The sequence below is a fragment of the Rhinopithecus roxellana genome, chromosome 11, assembly GCF_007565055.1.
Source record: "Rhinopithecus roxellana isolate Shanxi Qingling chromosome 11, ASM756505v1, whole genome shotgun sequence".
Classification (NCBI taxonomy): Eukaryota; Metazoa; Chordata; class Mammalia; order Primates; family Cercopithecidae; genus Rhinopithecus; species Rhinopithecus roxellana.
In genome coordinates this window covers 81330301-81350661 of record NC_044559.1, presented here as the reverse complement: position 1 = coordinate 81350661, position 20361 = coordinate 81330301, and the positions used below count along the sequence as shown (strand labels likewise).

The 20361-nt window shown below is 43.9% G+C and overlaps 2 protein-coding genes across 3 annotated transcripts in view; one reads left to right on the top strand and one right to left on the bottom strand.

Annotated features, from left to right (window-relative positions):
* CPEB3 (cytoplasmic polyadenylation element binding protein 3) overlaps positions 1 to 7030 on the bottom strand; it is a 256201-nt gene extending 249171 nt beyond the window's left edge. For both annotated transcript variants that reach the window (XM_030940515.1, XM_010381317.2), the window contains exon 1: positions 6844 to 7030. The gene's annotated coding sequence lies outside the window, so the exon portion shown is untranslated. The remainder of the gene's footprint in view (positions 1 to 6843) is intronic.
* Positions 7031 to 7081: 51 nt separating this feature from the next.
* MARCHF5 (membrane associated ring-CH-type finger 5) overlaps positions 7082 to 20361 on the top strand; it is a 62312-nt gene continuing 49032 nt past the window's right edge. Inside the window, exon 1 of the mRNA XM_010381318.2 lies at positions 7082 to 7448. Coding sequence (XP_010379620.1) covers positions 7414 to 7448 — 35 coding nt within the window. The 5' untranslated portion in view covers positions 7082 to 7413. The remainder of the gene's footprint in view (positions 7449 to 20361) is intronic.

Genomic DNA, 20361 nt, shown 5'->3' with positions numbered 1-20361 from the left:
GGTTCAAGCAATTTTCCTGCCTTAGCCTCTTGAGTAGCTGGGACCACAGGCGCACACCACCACACCCAGCTAATTTTTGTATTTTTAGTACAGACAGAGTTTCACCATTTTGGCCAGGATGGTCTCCATCTCTTGACCTCGTGATCAGACCAACTCAGCCTCCCAAAATGCTGGGATTACACACATAAGCCATCATGCCAGGCCAGAATGGGATCTATTTCCTACGCCTAAACCCTCCCACAAGCAGCTTCCTTCCCTCCTAGGATAGGGCAAAATTCCTTAAACTGGCATACAAAGCTCTGTGCTTCATAGCCTGTCATTCGGTGATATTTTTGGTTTTCTCTTGCCTCAAGATCTCCTTTTTGTTTCAGTTCTTCTACTCATCATTTCCTTCACAAGACATTTGCACACGCTGTTCTTTGGCCTGGAATGTTCTTCCCTCTTCCCTTTATCTAGTTAATGCCTGTTTTTATTGGGGTCTCAGTATAACAGACACTTCCTCAGAGAAACTTTCCATGACCTCCTGGTCTAAGTCAAATCCTAGTTATAATCACTTACAACACTATGTACCACATTTGCAATTTGATACATTTATTTATGTGATAATCCCTCTCATGATAAACTATAAACCCCACAAACAAGGTAAAAACTGCTTGTTTTTGCTCATCATTGTATCTTTAGTCCCTAGCTTAGTGCCTGCCACATACAATCAATATTTGTTAAATGAATTAATAGATTCAAGGTTTTTTAACTATTCTCCCAATTTAACCAGTTGTCTTCCTCCATTTTATGCTACTATAACAGAATACCTGAGAATAAGTAATTTATAAAGAAAAGAAATTTACTTGGTTCACAGTTCTAGAGGCTGGGAAGTCCAAGATCAAGGGGCAGAAACTGGTGAGAGCCTTCCTGCTGCACCATAATGCGGCAGAAGGAATCACATGGTGAAAGTGCAACACAGAGAGCAAGAGAAGACCCAACTCACTTTCACAACAAACCTGCTCTCAAGATAATGAACTCTTTCCCTTGATAACTGTATTAATCCATTCACGAGGGCAGAGCCCTCACAACCTCATCACCTCTTAAAAATCCCATCTCTCAAGACTGCTGTATTAGAGTTTAAGTTTCTTTCTTTTTCTTTTCTTTTTTTTTTTTTTTTGAGACAGAGTCTCACTCGGTTGCCCAGGTTGGAGTGTAGTGACGCAATCTCAGCTCACTGCAACCTCCGACTCCCGGGTTCAAGTGATTCTCCTGCCTCAGCCTCCCGAGTAGATGGGATTACGGGCACACAACACCATGCCTGGCTAATTTTTGTATTTTTAGTAGAGATGGGGTTTCACTATGTTGGCCAGGCTGGTCTCCAATTCCTGACCTCAAGTGATCCGCCCACCTCGGCCTCCCAAAGTGCTGGGATGACAGGCGTGAGCCACCGTGCTCAGCCAGAATTTAAGTTTCTAGCATATGAACACTGAGGGACACATTCAAACCACAGCACCAGCCCTTTGTATTTTCCACTTACATAACAGAGATCTATAGTTCAAGTTATAAAGGACAACTTCTTTCTTTACATCCTTTCATCCTCACCCAGACCCAAGATCCTTCTTTACCTCTTCACCCACATAATTACTCCTCTTGCTACAAAGTAGAGCCTAAATGGGTTTTACAAAGCTCTCTTTAACGCACCAGTCCACAACAGTTTCCAGGGGAACTTCTACATCACTCTAAATTTCTATGCCGTTTATTTGACATTTCCTCAAATGCTATCATGCCATGTTATCATTATATAGTATTTCATTATTATACCCTGTTTTATTTGCTTTTTTCTTTTTTTTTTTTTTGAGAAGGAGTCTTGCTCTGTCCCCAGGCTGGAGTGCTCTGTCCCAGGCTGGTGTGCAGTGGTGCGATCTCAGCTCATTGCAAGCTCTGCCTCACAGATTCATGCCATTCTCCAGCCTCAGCCTCCCAAGTGGCTGGGACTACAGGTGTCTGCAACCAAGTCCAGCTAATTTTTTGTAATTTTAGTAGAGACAGGGTTTCACCATGTTAGCCAGGATGGTTTCGATCTTCTGACCTCGTGATCTGCCCACCTCAGCCTCCCAAAGTGCTGGGATTAAAGGCATGAGCCATCATGCCCAACCTGCTTTTATTTTTCTAAATGCAAACATATTTAGTTATGCCCCTGAAGATTGTATGCCCCTGAAGGATAGCTATAGGCCAGGCACAGTGACTCATGCCTGTAATCCCAGCACTTTGGGAGGCCAAGGCAAGTGGATCACTTGAGGTCAGGAGTTCGAGACCAGCCTGGCCAACATGGAAATACAAAAATTAGCTGCGCGTGGTAATACACGCCTGTGATCCCACCTATTCGGGTGACTGAGGCATGAGAATCACTTGAACCTGGGAGTGGGAGGTTGCAGTGAGCTGAGATGACACCACTGCACTCCAGCCTGGGCAGCAGAGCAAGACTCTATCTAAAAAAAAAAAAAAAAAAAAGTAGGTATAGTTGTATAGTTTAATTTGCTACTAGCGTACCTACGCATATATTTTCTGGAAACACCTGCTGAAGGAATTAATGAAAAAAAAAAAAACTTTCTGTAGCTTGGAATGACGACTCAGCCTGCAGCTTATCACCAAAATTGGCAATTGACAGTTCTCCTTAGAGGGCACCTAAAAATATTATACCATTTCTATAAGGAATACTCCAGGCCCGTTTTTGGTGGACAGTTCAAAACAAGTGTGATGGAAGAACGTTAGAGTGATATATTATTTTAAATTTTCTGACATATTTACAGCAGTTCATAGTTATCTCTAAATCCATTACAGAATTATTAAAATAGTGGTGTGTGCCTATAATCCCAACTCTTTAGAACTTTACATTGTCAAGTTTTGTTCTTGTCCTGTGAACTCGGGAGAATCTTTAAATATTTTCTGTAGGTTAATTTCTATTTCAAAACATATCTCTGAGGAAAAAGATGTTTTTGGCTATAGTCATGCTGGTTACTCTCTTGGCTGAATATCATTTATCACAGACTTTTTTTTTTTTTTTTTTGAGACAGAGTCTCACTCTGTTGCCAGGCTGGAGTGCAGTGGCATGATCTCGGCTCACTGCAACCTCGGCCTCCCGGGTTCAAGCGATTCTCCTACCTCAGCCTCCTGAGTAGCTGGGACTACAGGTATGCGCCACTATCATAGATTTTCAACCCTATATATAAATGCAGGAGTGCATTTCAATGTAGTTTTGGTCAGACTAAGGTCTAAATAATTGAGACTTTTTTCCTTCAAAATCATAGAATATATTTTAATTCCAATTATTCTAAGTCTTACTGGAAAATCTAAGAGCCACAAAAAACAAAGTTGACGAACAATATTGAAATTCAGACAATATGTGTCACCCACTTCAAATGTTAGGATTAATTTATTTCCTGAGTTTTATGAATCACTATTTTTGCCCATACTACTAAGAAGGAAAGTTTGATAATAAAGAATTATCAGTTATCTGCTTATATGTTTCTTTTTAGATACCTTATGAACATTTTATGTGGAGCTAATTACTCTTTTAAAAGCTTTATTGAGATGTAATTTACGTAACATTAAAATTCACCCATTTTAAGTGTCCAATGGGTTTTTTGAGTATATTTACAGAGCTTTGCCACTGTAACCATAATCTAATTTTATCTTATTTGTGATATAATTCACGAAATTATATAACCAGAACCACTATCTAATTCTAGAACATTTTCATCCCTCTAATAAGGAAACTCACATTCATTAGCAGTCACTCCCCATTTCTCCCCAACCCCTTCAGCCCTATGCAATCACTAACCTACTTTCCGTCTCTATGGAGTTGCCTATTCTTGACATTTCATGCAAATAGAATCATACAATATGTAGTCTTTGTGACCGGCTCCTCTCACTTGGCATAATGTTTTCAAGGTTCTTTCATGTTATAGCATGTATCGTAACTTTACTCCTTGTTTTCTCCTAATAATATTCTATTGTATGATATACTACATGTGGTTTATCCATTCATCAATTGGTGGATATTTGGGTTTCCACTTCTTGGTTATCAAGAATAATGCTGTAGGCCAGTGGCTTTGGCTCACGCCTGTAATCCTAGCACTTTGGGAGGCCGAGGTGGGACGATTGTTTGCGCTCATGAGTTCGAGACCAGCCTGGGCAACATGGCAAAACACCATCTCTACAAAAAAAAAATTTTTTTAAGCCAGACATGGTGGCACGCCCCTGTAGTCCTAGCTACCTGGGGGGCTTAAGCAGGGGGATCACTTGAACCCGAGGCTGAGGATGTAGTGAGCTGGCACCACTGCTCTCCAGCCTGGATGACAAAGTGAGACCCTGTCAAAAAAAACAAAACAAAACAAAACAACAACAACAAAAAAAAACAGAATAATGCTGCTATAAACATTCACAAACAAGATTTTGTGTAGATACATGTTTTCATTTCTCTTAAAAATACCTAGAAGTGGAATTACTGGGTCACATGCTAATCACTCTTTAGACCAGTAACAGGATATTTTTTTTTTACTTCAAAAGGTTTTTGACACAGCCAGGAAGCTGACTTTTCATAAAAATGCAAACATAAAATCCATTTGTTGGTATAATAAGGTCAATTTACACACGTCTTCGCTATCAACAAAATGTATCATATTTTCCAATTCCAGTTGAAATAGAAATTCTAACATTGGGTAAGATCTTAGAGTCTCGGAGTTTGTACTAGTGTACTTATCCATATGCTGGGAGAAAATTCTGTTTTAAGCAGAAAGTATGTATCCAACTCCTATGGCTGACAACTGCTTAAGAAATAAGTACACAATAAGGTTATACTGACACAGCACAAGGAGCAAAAAATAATAATTTAAAATGTTAAGACACTGGGCTGGGCATGGTGGCTCACATCTATGATCCCAGCCCAATGGGAGGCCGAGGCAGGCAGATCACCTGAGATCAGGAGTTCAAGATCAGCCTCGTCAGCCTGGTAAAATCCCGTCTCTGACAAAAATACAAAAGTTAGCTGGGCAGGGTGGTGCAAGCCTGTATTCCCAGTTACTCCAGAGGCTGGGGCACGAGAATCACTTGAACCCGGAGGCGGAGATTGCAGTGAGCCAAGATGGTGCCACTGCACTCCAGCCTGAGCAACACAGCAAGACTCTGTCTCAAAAAAATAAAATAGGCTGGGCGCAGTGGCTCACACCTGTAATCCCAGCACTTTGGGAGACCGAGACGGGCTGATCACCTGAGGTCAGGAGTTCAGGACCAGCCTGGACAACATATAGTGAAACCCTGTCTCTACTAAAAAATACAAAAATTAGCTGGGTGTGGTGGCACATACCTGTAGTCCCAGCTACTTGAGAAGCTGAGGCAGAAGGATCCCTTGAACCCAGGAGGCGGACCTTGCAGTGAGCCAAGATAGCACTACTGCACTCCAGCCTGGGCAACAGAGCAAGACTCTCAAAATAAATTAATTAAATAAAATATTAGACACTGGCCACATGCGGTGACTCACGCCTGTAATCCCCACACTTTGGGAGACTGATGCGGGTGGATCGCTTGAGCCCAGGCATTCCAAGACCAGCCTGGGCAACAAGGCGACAAGGCGAAACCGCGTCTCTACAAAAAAATATATATATTATATATCATATAATATCATGTATATATTACGTAATATATTATATATTATATATATTACCTAATGTAATATATATTACCTAATATAATATATATTAGGTAATGTATAATACAAATATATATAAAATATTAGACATCCGGATTATACTACTCATTTTCTTTCCCTAGGAGGCGTGTGTGTGTGTGTGTGTGTGTGTGTGTGTGTGTGTGTGGTGGGGGGGTGCTGTTTCTCAAAAGCATATTTCAAAAATTGGAGGCCAAGTAAACTTCTGGTCACATTTCTGGGGGTTTGTTTTTCCCAGCAATGAACGCTCTAGTTCAAATATACTTTGTAAATTTTGAACAGATAATGAAAAGTTGATTGTAAAACTCTACATTTAAAAAGAGCTTTAAAAACACATTTTCATTTTTAAAAAAATCAAACATCTTGCAGCAGAAATTAGACATAATCAAGGGAAAACTACCAGCGTCCTACCAATCACAACCCTAGAGAAAATGCCACAGGTCGTCCAAAAAACGCATTCGTTTGAGCCAACAGCTCTTTCCTCCCGCCAGAGCTATCCCTCGAACGTCAGAAGCTGACCCAAGGAGTGATTGATGATTTCTCCTTTTTGATTCCCCTCACCCCTGCCACTCCCAATCCACCTGCTTTAAGGTGTCAACGCGACTACAAACGGTTAACAGTGACCAGCAGCAGAGAGAGAAACAAACATCCCTGACAACCCACAGCTGAGTAAGCAAGAGCTGTTTATTCACCAACGTGTTCCATTTGGAGACTGTCGGCGAGCCCTGGAAAGCCCAAGCACATTTGAGAAGGTTCCTGGAGAGGGAGAGAATCATCTTTCTTTCCCCCGAATCCCCAGCCCCAAACACACACTGAGAGACTCGGGTGGAAGCCGTCTGGTCCAGGCAGTCCCGACTTGCCCGCCCCCTCAAGAAAAATCTCACGCACCAAAGCAGCCGACCCCTTGCGGGGGTGGTATAATTCCCCCAAAATGGGCTCTGCCGAAGGAGAGGCTGGCTGCAGCGCTTCGGAAGGAGTTACTGCCACCCCCACTGCCGCCACTGCCCGCCCTGACGCCACGGCCGGGGCTGGGGGACCCTGATGAGAAATGGCCCTTCAGCCCCCTCCCCTCACCTGGCTCGGTCCCACCTGAGGGCAAGAGCGGAGGCAAAAAGAAACAGGCAGGGAGGGCTGACCTTGTTGCTACTGACAGTGGAGCGGCGCATCCTGCTGCTTCCTGGAAAGCGGCCCGAAGGACATTTTTTGCCCCTGGAGGAAGGAAACGGGAGGGCGCCGGCCGGACGGCGGCGGGCGCGGAGGCGTTGGTCCGGGCAGGCTGTGCAGCCTCTAAGCGGGGACGGTCCGAGGACTACATCTCCCAGGCTGCTTTGGGCCGCCCTGCGTCGTAACCCCGGCGCGCACGGAGGCGGCGACTCTTACCTCACAAAGGTAGCTCCTCCGCCGGCAGCAACTCGGCGTCAGCGGTCCATGGACCGGAACCTCGGGCCGACGGACAGGAACCTGGGCCGCGATCGCCGCCTCCCCGCCTCAGGCTCCTCCTCCTCGTTCTCCGCCGCCTCCACCGGACGCCCGCAGGCCCCGCACCGCCGCCGCCCGGCTAGCGCAGCTGCCCCAGGAAGCTGGGTGACGGGTTCGCGGCTGCTGCCGGACTGCGGCCTACTCCGCCGTCTCTCAGTGCTATTGTCCCTGGGCCTGGCCTTGAGCGGGTCCACTGGGGAGGGTCGAGTGCGCCGGCTCCGCGGAAGATGCCGGACCAAGCCTTACAGCAGATGCTGGACAGGTACGGGCAGCTGTTGGGGGGGACCGGGAGCCGCCGACCCTCGCTCTGGCCCTGCCCGCGCCCGCCCTCGAGGCTCTTGGTGAGCAGAACCCGGCGTGCCGGGAGGAGTTCCACGGCCAGGGGGCCGTGAGAGGGGCAGAAAGTTTGGAGTCTAGACTTGGGGGAGGACAGAACGAGCGGCCTGGGTCGTAGACTTTGGGTGAAACTTAGCTAAGGAGTGGCGTCTGGTTTCTTTGGAACCCCGTTTTGACGTGAGAGGGACTCATGTTAATCCACAAAATTAGTTTTCCTTACCCTCTTCCCCTTCCCCTTCCTCCCTCCCCAACTTGTAAAGTGTCAGCGATGTCACTGGCAAGAAGAACCGGGTTATCTTTCAGGGGAATGACCCCCTTACAATTTTAAGTCTCTGTCTGAGAACCAATGATAAACATTCTTTTAGAAAGCCTGATAGGCTGATTTCGTTCTCTCCCCTTTCCCTGAGCCCGCAATTCCCCCCTTCCCCCCACCCCCCCGCCCCATCCCGTCCCCACCTCCGAACTGTAAGGTCAGAGTATCCGCAAGGGAGCTTTAATGGTCAGACTAAAGTAGAGGTTATGGAAAACAGCCAGATGAGTCCAATGCTGAACACTTAGTGTACTTGGCGATCGTTGGGTTCATTGAAAACGTTTCAGCTCGTACAAGAGTCCAGTTGCCCATTCTTGGGGGGCCCCAGTCTGTAAAACTCTTTGTGAAGTCGGGTGCACCGCCCTCTGCTGTTGAAATTCTAGTCCGTGGGTTCTACCATGAGTTTTTGGAGACTCTAGATCCACATTTTCCCCCCAGCCAAGTCTTACTTTCTGGCATAGCAAGTTGTACAAGCTAATTCATGATGTTTGTAGTTGCTTACAATTCTCAGCAGACATCACTTGCCACCCATTTCAGCAGGTGGTACCAACTCTTTGTACTCAGTAAAATTCCAACTGTAAGGTGTTAAATGAAGGCCCTCCCTTGAGTTTATACCCAGTTAAATGCTGTTTGGGTCTGCCACACCCAGAACACAAGTGACCCAAGTGTACACATCCTTCCAGAGTGACAGACATTTTCTTGGAGCTTAGAATTTTGAGCCATCTCAGTTGATAGAAATTATGTCACTAATTTTTTTCAGTTGAGATAACTGGTGATTCATCCAGCCCTGTTTCAGGTCAACATTCTGACAATTGTATTGACTACCCTTTTATATATGTGTGTGGTTTATAAGCTCTTGGAAGGCAGAAACTTACTATTTATCTTGAATCCCAGAACAGAGCCTGGTACTCAATAGGTAATCAGTAAGTATTTGCTGTATGAACTGACGCACAAACTTATTTGTCAGTTTCCCCAGTTGTCTAGGGGTCTGGTAATTTACCAGGTTTTCCTTTCATTGTAAATTGGCAAATTAAAATATGCCCAGAGGAGACTACCTGCCACTGCCAGTTCTGTTCTGTTGAGACCCTGTTTTGATGCAGGATATTTTGTAATTAATTTTTTCCTCTGAGGGCCTCCTTTCATTTTTACATAGTGACTTTTTTTCTTCTTTTTTTGAGACAGGGTCTCTGTTGCCCGGACTGGAATGCAGTGTCAGTGGCAGTGGTCTGATCTCAGCTCACTGCAACCCCTGCCTCCCGGGCTCAGGTGATCCTCCTACCTCAGCCTACCTAGTAGCTGGGACCACAGCATATACCACCATGCCCAGCTAATTTTTTTTTTGAGACCAAGTCCCGCTCTGTCGCCCAGGCTAGAGTGCAGTGGGGCTATCTCCACTCACTGCAAGCTCCGCCTCCCGGGTTCATGCCATTCTCCTGCCTCAGCCTCCTGAGTAGCTGGGACTACAGGCGCCTGCCACCGCACCCGGCTAATTTTTTGTATTTTTAGGAGAGACGGGGTTTCACCATGGTCTCGATCTCCTGACCTTGTGATCCGCCTGCCTCGGCCTCCCAAAGTGCTGGGATTACAGGCGTGAGCCACCGTGCCCGGCAATTTTTTGTATTTTTATAGAGCCGGAGTTTTGCCATGTTGCCCCTGCTGTTCTCAAACTCCTGGGCTCAGGTGATCCAAGTGATCCTCCCGCCTAGCCTCCCAAAGTGCTGTGTCATCAAGTGTGAGCTATCGTGCAGGCCTAGAAAAGTTCTTATGTCCAAAAGCTGACCTGGCTTTTCATATGCTCTTTGGAGATTTCCATAAAAGTAAGAAGCCAAAGAATGAGGCTGGGCACAGTGGCTTACCCCTGCAGTCCCAGCACTTTGGGAAGCCAAGGCAGGCAGATTACTTGAGGTCAGGCGTTCGAGACCAGCCTAGCCAACATGGTGAAAACCCTGTCTCTACAGGAAAAAAAAAAAAATTAGGCCGGCATAGTGGAGTGGGCCTGTAGTTCCAACAGGAGGCTGAGGCATGAGAATTGCTTGAACCTGGGAGACGGAGGTTACAGTGAGCCGAGATCGCACCATTGCACTCCAGCCTGGGTGACAGAGCAAAACTCCATCTCAAAAAAAAAAAAAAGGCTAGTGAGGCATTTAAAGCTTCTCAACAGAAATGTGAAGATTCTGGCTGCCATTTACTGAAATAGGTGACTATGACACTGGCTTACTTTCATCGTTGTACTCTTTTGACATCTTAAAGTAGATTTTTAACATGACTTTCATAGACCTTTATTGTCTAGATTAGTAGTTGGCAACCTGTTTCCATGTTAGAATTACCTGGGGAACATTTCAAAATATGCATGGATACTGGATCCTGTCTAAGACCAGTAAGATCAAAAATTTCTGTAATGTAGAGCCTGGGCATCTATATTTTAAAGCTTTTTAAATGTTTCAGATATAGCTGAAACCTACTGCCCTAAGTCCTAAGGCAGTGATATCTTTCAAGATGAGAGATAATAAGGTATAGTGAGTAAAGCTTGGGCTCAGAGATAGCATGAAATTCAAATTTTGCCACTTACTAGCTATGTGACTTTGAATTCAGATTCTGACACTATGTATATGATCATTTATAAAATGGGAACCCTACTTCACAGGGCTACAGCAAATGAAAACATACATCTCTATAAAACAACAAAACACTCTGTGTTAGCCCAATAGAAGGCACTTAATACTAATGTAAACCAGTTTGGCCGTTTTTCCCCCATCTACTTTAAAGTTTTCTTCATCTGGGCTGGCCCTACTCCAAGTTGAACACAAAGATACTCAACATGGTTCACTTGAGGGATACCAACAGGGCCAAAAGACTAAAATATGTCAGCCTATTAGGACCCAGAATTCTTTTCATGAATTTGACTTCTCCCCAACCTGGTTTTTGGTGGCAATTTTTGAGGGACAGAATTTAGCTCAGATAACTGTTCGTTTGTTTGCTTCTTGAATGCAGGTTTTATCTTTGTGAAGACTAGGAAAATGTGTGTTACATATTGTTCTGTTGCTTTTAGGTTAAGTTATGTATTTTATTTAGGGCAGGCACAGTGGCTCATGCCTGTAATCCCAGCACTTAGGGAGGCCGAGATGAGAGGATTGCTTGAGCCCAGAAGTTGGAGACCAGCGTGGGCAAGATGGCGAGACTCAGTCTCTACAAAAAATTTAAAAATTAGGCCAGGCGTGGTGGCACGTGCCTATGATTCCAAATATTCAGGAAGCTGAGGTGGTAGGATTCCTTGGGGGTTGTGGCTGCAGTGAGCTGTGTTTGTGCCGCTGGGTACTCCAGCCCAGGTAACAGAGCAAGACCCTGTCTTTAAAAAAAAAAAAAAAAAATTGTGTTATTTTACAATGAATCAATTATTAAACATTTACACTTACTGAATTTATTTAACAAATACTGAGTGTCTTCATATGCCCAGTACCATTCTAGGCCCTTGGTATATATAGTGGTGAATTGAACATAACAAAAATGCCCTTATGGAGCTTCAATTCCAGTGGTGTTTGTGTTGTCTAAACCGTCAAAGTGAAGACTATTTTAATTGTAACATGAATGGTATGTTCAGTTTATACCACTTAATCTTTCGGGGTTTTTAAACTAGAGGTAACTTCTTTTTTTTTTTTTTTTTTTTTCTTTTTTGAGGCAAGGTCTCACTCTGTCACCTAGGCTGGAATGCAGTGGTGCGATTTCGGCTCACTGCAACCTCTGCCTCCCGGATTCAGGCATTTCTTCTGCCTCAGCCTCCCGAGTAACTGGGACTGCAGGCATGCACCACCACACCCGGCTAATTTTTGTATTTTTAGTAGAGATGGGGTGTTGCCATGTTGGCCAGGCTGGTCTCGAACTCCTGACCTCGCCTCCCAAAGTGCTGCCAAAGTGCTGGGATTAAAGGCGTGAGCCACCGCGCTCGGCCAACTAGTGGCAACTTCTTTTTTTTTTCTTTTTTGAGATGGAGTTTCTGTTACAGTCTCAGCTCACTGCAAACTCTGCCCCCTGGGTTCACGCCATTCTCCTGCCTCAGCCTCCCGAGTAGCTGGGAATACAGGCCCCCGTCACCACGCCCAGCTAATTTTTTTCTGTTTCTAGTAGAGACGGGGTTTCACAGTGTTAGCCAGGATGGTCTCAATCTCCTGACCTCGTGATCCGCCCACCTAGGCCTCCCAAAGTGCTGGGATTACAGGTGTTAGCCACCGCGCCTGGCCCATGGCAACTTCTAAATAGCTGAAGTTGAATTCCCTTGTCCTTTGCAAATAACTCACTTTAGTTTAGCTATTATTTGTTTATATTGGTAACTTTGATTACTGCAGTATTTGTAGGTGAAAAGAGTATATATATATATATATGGATTTTTTTTTTTTTTTTGACACGGAGTTTCGCTCTTGTTGCCCAGGCTGCTGGAGTGCAATGGCGTGATCTCGGTTCACCACAACCTCCGCCTCCCGGGTTCAAGTGATTCTCCTCCCTCAGCCTCCCGAGTAGCCAGGATTACAGGCATGTGCCACCATGCCCGGCTAATTTTGTATTTTTAGTAGAGATGGGGTTTCTTTATGTTGGTCAGGCTGGTCTCGAACTCCTGACCTCAGGTGATCCACCTACCTTGGCCTCCCAAAGTGCTGGGATTACAGGGGTCAGCCACCACACTTGGCCATATGGATATATGTTCTTTTGATTGCCTTTCATTTTTATAAACTATTAAGTGTTTTATAGAAATTTATTATTTGAACCTTTTAAGTTGTTGTGGGTAAACAAGAATGGTGGAAAGGGGGGTAATTTTTCTAGTGTTATGAATGTTTCAGTGTCACAAATATCATTTCCCTGAAATGATAACCATTCATAAGCCCAAACCCTTTATATCAGGCCTTTTGAACCTTAGTTAGCTCTTCTGTCTTTCATTGCTTCAATTCTTTAATAAGAAGTTGTTACATATTACTTTTTCTTTCACCACCGACATTCTCATTTTTCTCTAAAACTTCTCAAAGTTAGTGAATTTACAGAGAACAATGCAAAGAATATTATAACAAACTGCAGGAATGGACCTCTGATTTGAAGCCTGGACCTACTGAGAAATGCTTTTGGAAACTACTTCTGCTTCCCCTGTCTTAAAATAAAGACACATTAATATGTTGAGGTTGTTTTGCATCACTTACTTGCATCTAGTGAGTAGGCAAGGAGTGTAGCCAGAATGTCCCCAGAATGGTCAGATGGGAGAAAGAGCAGAGAGAGTGGTCTGTTCCTCCAGCCCCCTCCCACAATGGTAAAGTGAATTACAATTCTGCCTCTGTGAGTGTGTTATCTACAGGTGTATGCCCCTTTGAAGACCAAGGAAGCTATACTCTGATAGGAGCAATGCTGTATAAACAATTTCTCTTTGTCAGTTGACCTCTTTTTCTCAATCACATCACCATGTTGACACTTACAGACCAATGCTCAGAATTAAAAACCATCATCAATTATATTTATTTCCAGATATGTGTAAAAAATGGAAACATCATAGATAAAATTAAATCCCCTTTGACCACCATCCCCCATGCCATATCTTCTCATCCTCACTCCACTATCATAAAATGGGTTTATATTCTTCTATCCTTCTTGGTTTAATGCTTTTATATAGAAAAGTGTATTAATAGACAACTTTTTTTTTTTTTTTTTTTTTGAATCAGGGTCTTACTCCATTGCTAAGGCTGGAGTGGAGTGTCACAATCACAGCTCACTACAGCCTCAACCTCCCAGGCTCAAGTGATCCTCCCACCTCAGCTTCCAGAGTAGCTGGGACTACTCGTGTGCACCAGCACACCTGGCTGATTTTTTGTATTTTTTTTTTTTTTGTGGAGACAGGGTTTCATCATGTTGCCAAGGCTGGACTCAAACTCCTGGGCTCAAGTGATCCTCTCGCCTCAGCCTCTCAAAGTGCAGGGGACTACAGGTGTATTCCACCACACCCAGCTTTCAACTTTTTTTTTTCTTTTTTTGAGACAGAATCTCACTCTGTCACCCAGGCTGGAGTACAGTGGTGTGGTCTCAGCTCACTGCTGCAACCTCCACCTCTCGAGTTCAAGTGTTTCTCCCACCTCACCCTCCCAAGTAGTTGGGACTACAAGCACATGCCACCACACCCAGCTAATTTTTTGTATTTTTAGTAGAGACAGGGTTTCACTATGTTGCCCAAGCTGGTCTTGAACTCCTGACCTCATGATCCACCCGCCTTGGCCTCCCAAAGTGCTGGGATTTCAGGCGTGAGCTGCCACACCTGGACTTTTTTCTTTTTTAATCCAGTCTCGTTTATGACATTTAGGTTCTTATTTTCTCTTTATTATTTCTCCTGATAATTTGACTTTCATTCCCCTTTCTTGTCATTAGATCTACTGAAAGTATACTGAAGGGCTGGGTGCAGTGGCTCACACCTGTAATCCCAGCACTTTGGAAGGCCGAGGCAGGCCAATCACTTGAGGTCAGGAGTTCAAGACCATCCTGGCCAACATGGCAAAACCCCATCTCTACAAAAACTACAAACATTAGTAGGGCATAGTGGCACACGCCTGTAATCTCAGCTACTCGGGAGGCTGAGGCACGAGAATCACTTGAACCTGGGAGGCAAAGGTTGCAGTGAGCTGAGATGGTGCCAATGCACTCCAGCCTGAGCAACAGAGCAAGACTCTCTCTCTCTCTCTTTATACACACACACACACAAAAGATCACCAATAATTTCTTAATAAATATAATGACATTTTCTTAAGGACTTTTTGTCCTTAAGTATCACTTTACCTTTTTCTTCCTTCAGTTTTTATGTATGGTTCAATTCTCAGCATTTACTATTTTGAAAAAGTATACTTACTCACTCTCTTTCCTGTTTATTCAAACGACTCCCAGATCTGTGTCTTTATTCCTGACCTCTTTTCCTTATTTCCTTTAGCACTTAATTTCTACCTGCCCAGTGGACATTTCCATTTATGTGTATACAGTATTGCCAGTCAATCTAAAACTAAGCTACTTATCTTGACTTCTCAGTTTTTGGTCTTTGATATTACCAGTCTTGACCACCAGTTATAAAACATAAATTTTGTTTGTTTGTTTGTTTTTGAGACAGGGTCTGGCTCTGTCACCCAGGCTGGAGTGCAGTGGCTGATCTCGGCTCACTACAGCCTCCATCCCCCACCCCCCGGCTCAAAATACCCTCCCACCTCAGCCTCCTGACTAGCTGGGACTACATGCCAAGCTAATTTTTGTATTTTTAGTAGAGACGGGCTTTCACCATGTTGCCCAGGCTGGTCTCAAACTCCTGAGCTCAAGTGACCCTCCTGCCTCAGCCTCCCAAAGTACTGGGATTGCAGGCATGAGCCTGGCCAAAACATAAGTTTTTTATTTTCTTTGTTTTTTTTTAAAGAGGCAGGGTCTTGCACTCCCAGGCTCAAGCCTCTCAAGTAGCTAGGAGCACAGTGCAAGCCAGCATGCCCAGCTAATTTTTTTTTTAACTTTTTGTTTGGTGGGGAGGGGAATAGAGACGGGTCTTACTATGTTGCCCAGGCTGGTCTCAAACTCCTGTTCTCCACCAATCCTACCTTGGCCTCCCAAAGTGTTGACACTACAGGCATGAGCTACCTTGCCTGGCCTTTTTAAATTTTTTTGCTTTCTTCTTTCCTTCGAGATCCACTTGTTTATCACATATTTTTGATTTTCCTTTTTCTAGCTTCAATTTTTTACTTGGTCCAGTTTGGCCTACAGAGTGGCACTAGAATTAGCCAAGGCACAATTAGCATCATGCAATTTCTATACTTGAAAATCTGCCAGTCTCTGTGCCATCTAAAAGGATAAAACATAAACTTTCAACATGGTAATGTGCTTTGATCTGTTACTATAATCCAGCCCCAACCTACCTTAACCATCCTCTCCTGCACTCCCCTTCATTGACCCCTGAACATATCCTGCTCTATCATTTCTCTTTTTTTGCTTTAGGTGCCTTCCTCCCTCCTAAGACCTGGGGAAGTCTTACCCATATTGAATTCAGCTGAAATACCACAGTGAAGCCTTGCACAGCTCCCCCACACAGAGTTAATAACTCCTTCCTTTGTTTCAATAGAACCTTTATGCATTTTTTATACTATATCACATTATACTGTAATTTTTTTTTTTTTTAAGTATTCCTGTAGCTTTACTATACATAACCAGAAATCTACAGGAGTTATTGTGGGAAACATATGCATTGCAAAATTACTTGCAGAGTTGAAGAGAGATTCTTCAGTCATGTCTCCACCCTGGCAAGGAAGCCTAAAGTCTCAGGTGACTCTTTATTAAGTATTAAACAAATATTTGTGTAATCTCTCGTAATAGCTATTTGGTAGTCTTTTTTTTTTTTTATTATTATACTTTAAGTTCTAGGGTACATGTGCATAACGTGCAGGTTTGTTACATATGTATACTTATGCCATGTTGGTGTGCTGCACCCATCAACTCGTCAGCACCCATCAATTCATCATTTATATCATGTATAACTCCCCAATGCAATCCCTCCCCCCTCCCCCCTCCCCCTTCCCCCCTCCCCCCTCCCCCCTCCCCCCTCCCCCCTCCCCCTTCCCCCCTCCCCCTCCCCCCTCCCCCCTCCCCCCTCCCCCCTCCCCATGATAGGCCCCAGTTATACTGTAATTTTTTTTAATATACTTGTCCCGTGTCTCAGAGCTTCACACACAGACACACACACACAAACCCTTACCACCACCACACATATTCATCTGGAAGTTCATTGAGAACAAAAACTGCCTGTATTCCCTATCCTGTTTTCCCACAAGGGCCTTAGTACATAGGAGACCCCCTTTTGTATCACGGTGTCTTTCTTTTCATTCTTTGTGACATATCAGTGCTTAGAATAATCGTGCAGAAGCACCATTTTTTTTAAATTGCCTCATTTGCTCAAAACTTGTATTTTCTTACTGCTTATTGAGATTAAGTTCAGGGCTGGGCACTTTGGGAGGCTGAGGCAGGAGGATCACCTGATCTCAGGAGTCAGAGACCCGCCTGAGCAAAATACAAAGATCCCATCTCTACAAAAAAATAAAAAAATTAACAAGTGCAGTGGTGCATGCCTGTATTCCCAGCTACTCAGGAGGCTGAAGCGGGAGGATCACTTGAGCCTGGGAGATTAAGGCTGCAGTGACCCATGATCACACCACTGCACTCCAGCCTGGGTATAACAAAGCAAGACCTTGTCTCAAAAAGAAAAAAAAAAAAATCTGGCCAGGCTCAGTGGCTCACACCTGTAATCCCAGCACTTTGGGAGGCCAAGAGGAGCAAATTGCTTGAGCCCAAGAGTTTGAGACCAGCGTGGGGCAACATGGAGAAACCTTGTGTCTACTTAAAGAAAGAGAGAGAGAGGAGAGAGAGGGAGGGAGGGAGGGAGGGAAAGCAAGCAAGCAAAAACAGCTGGGTGTGGTGGTCCACACCTATAATCCCAGCTACTGAGGAGGCTGGGAGGATCACCTGAGCCCAGGTTGTAGAGGTTGCAGTGAGCTGAGATTGCACCATGCCACTGCACTCCAGCCTGGGCCACAGAGCCAAACCCTGTCTCAAAAAAAAAAAAAGAGATCATATTCTTTAGCCCATCCTTCAGGACTTCAGAACACTCACCGTTATTCACAGACCATTTATTATGCTCCCTATTATGTTTAAGATAAGGAGTACATGGATGGCACCAACTGCCTTTTTAAAGCCTTTTTCTCTTTATGAATAAGTGTGTAAGTACCTAAGTCTTTTGCCCAAGCCAAATGGGCTTGCACACTTTCTTCCAAACATAAGGTGGTTTTTGTTTTTGGGTTTTGTTTGGCATCTTTTCTTTCAAAACTCTATCCATTCTTCAAGACCTAGTTGGGTTCTGCCTTGTTCATAAGTCTCTTCTGACCGTGTCTGCAGAAATATTTTTCTTTTCTTCTCTAAACTCGTGTAGCAATTCATCTTTAGTGCATCCTAATTCTAATTTTTTTTTTTTTTTTTTTTTGAGACAGAGCCTTCACTCTGTTGCCCAATGTGGAATGGAGTAGTGCAACCTTGGCTCACTGCAGCCTCCACCTCCCGGGTTCAAGCAGTTCTCATGCTTCAGCCTCCCAAGTAGCTGGGATTACAGGCATGTGCCATCATGCTCAGCTAATTTTTTGTATTTTTGGTAGAGACAGGGTTTCACTGTTTTGGCCAGGGTGGTCTTGAACTCCTGGCTTCAAGCAGTCCTCTCTGCTCAGTCTCCCAAAGTGCTGGGATTACAGGCATGAGCCACCACGCCTGACCCGCCTCCTAATTCTTTATGTGCCATAGTTCGCAAAGATGACAATATTTACATGGCCTATTGGAGTAAACTGAAAGGGATTTCCGTCTCTGGAGGAAGCACCTTATGACTGCTTTAAAGTACCTTAGTAAAATGAAACACATACTTTTTTGTACTGCTGTAATTTTCTAAGAAATGGGAAATGTAAGTTTTTCTCGGAATACACTATACATAGGGCAGCATGGTGCAGTGAAAAAAGCTGATGATTTGGAGTCATGGCGCAGGTTGTATCCATACCTCTCTACTTACTGTGTGGCCTTGGCCGGATCACTTAACCTTGTTGGGCTTTTGGTTCTTGTTTAAGATGGGATTAATTGTGCTTTCAGAGTTTATGAACATCAAAGACGAAAGGCATGGCATGAATATGTTATACTCAATAAATGATTGCTCAGTATTAGTGGGGAATTGGTTCTGGGACCTCCCAAGGTTGCCAAACTGTGGATGCTCAAGTCCCTGATATAAAATGGTGTAGTATTTGCATATAACCTATGCACATCCTCCTGTGCACTTTACGTTCTCTCTAGATTATGTATAATACCTAATACAGACCGGGTGCAGTGGCTCACGCCTGTAATCCCAGCACTTTGGGAGCCTGAGGCAGGCAGATCATCTGAGGTTAGGAGTTTGAGACCAGCCTGGCCAACATGGTGAAACCCCGTCTCTACTAAAAATACAAAAAAATTAGCTGGGCATGGTGGCACATACCTGCAATCCCAGCTACTTGGGAGACTGAGGCAGGAGGATCGCTTGAACCCGAGAGGCAGAGATTGCAGTGAGCTGAGACCACACCATTGCACTCCAGCCTGGGTGACGAGCAAGAGTCCGTCTCAAAATAAAAATAAAAATACCTAATACAGTGTAAATGCTATGCAAATAGTTGTTATACTGTATTGTTTATGAAATAATAACAAGGAAAAGTCCATACATGCTCAGTACAGACTCTTTTTTTGCAAATGTAATTGACCTGAGATTAGTTGAATGAACAGATGCAGAACCCTTAGTTGGAGGGCTGACTGTATTTCTTCTCACCTTTGTTTTTGGTAATGTGTCATGATTGTGGTTATATGTCTTTGATAGATCCAGGTACTTTAACTTCCATTCCACTAGGATGAATGGACATATTAGTCTCCTTGATAGCGTGCTTTCTATTTCAGAATTCTTGGATGTGACACTTAATCCTGAGATGAAATAAGCAGCATGTAGTTTTTTTCTTTTTTTTTTTTTTTGTTTTTTTTGGTTGTGTTTTTTGTTTTTTTGTTTTTTTTTTTGAGACGGAGTTTCACTCTTGTTACCCAGGCTGGAGTGCAATGGCACGATCTCAGCTCACTGCAGCCTCTGCCTCCCGAGTTCAAGCGATTTTCCTGCCTCAGCCTCTTGAGTAGCTGGGATTACAGGCATGCACTACCACACCCGGCTAATTTTGTATTTTTAGTGGAGATGGGGTTTCTCCATGTTGGTCAGGCTGGTGTCGAACTCCCGACCTCAGGTGATCCACCCACCTCAGCCTCCTGAAGTGCTGGGATTACAGGCATGAGCCACGGTGCCCAGCCTAACACGTAGTTTTTTGTTTTTTTTTTTTTTTCATTGTCGAATAGAGTCCTCCTTACATTAACCAGAGTATGAATCTCCAAACTTGTTCTGAATTAAGAAGTGCTTGTTGTCTTTCCTTAGAACAGTCATGTAAATACACTATTATGGCACCATATATACTACAACAGCAGCAATTTAAGACTTATTCCATGCTTGCTTTCTATATTCTCAAACTCTTCTAATCTGCTGCACTCCAATTTTCATCACAGTGATTTCTCAGGCAGAAGTCTGATTTGCCAGAACTTCCTAACAATCCAAAATAAACACCTGCAAGTTGAGCCTGCAAAGAAAGGCTTTACTACCAGCTGTTTTTTAAGAGACTGTACCTATCTTGCTTAATTTAGTGCCAGTGAGAAACTATCTTTTTCATAAATAAAGCCCCCCTCACTTTTTTCTACATACTTTGAAAATAACCTGTTTGATCAGATAGGCTGTAAATTAGTCACAAATGAACCGTATGAAATGAGATTGTCTTTGTTATTCATCCTTTCTCAGCTGGTTTGTAATACCTAGCTTCATCTTAAAATCTTTCTGCTCCAACCACATTGGTCCATGAACATATGTTCATTTCCATCTCTAAGCTTGCTTACTCTGTTTTTCTTT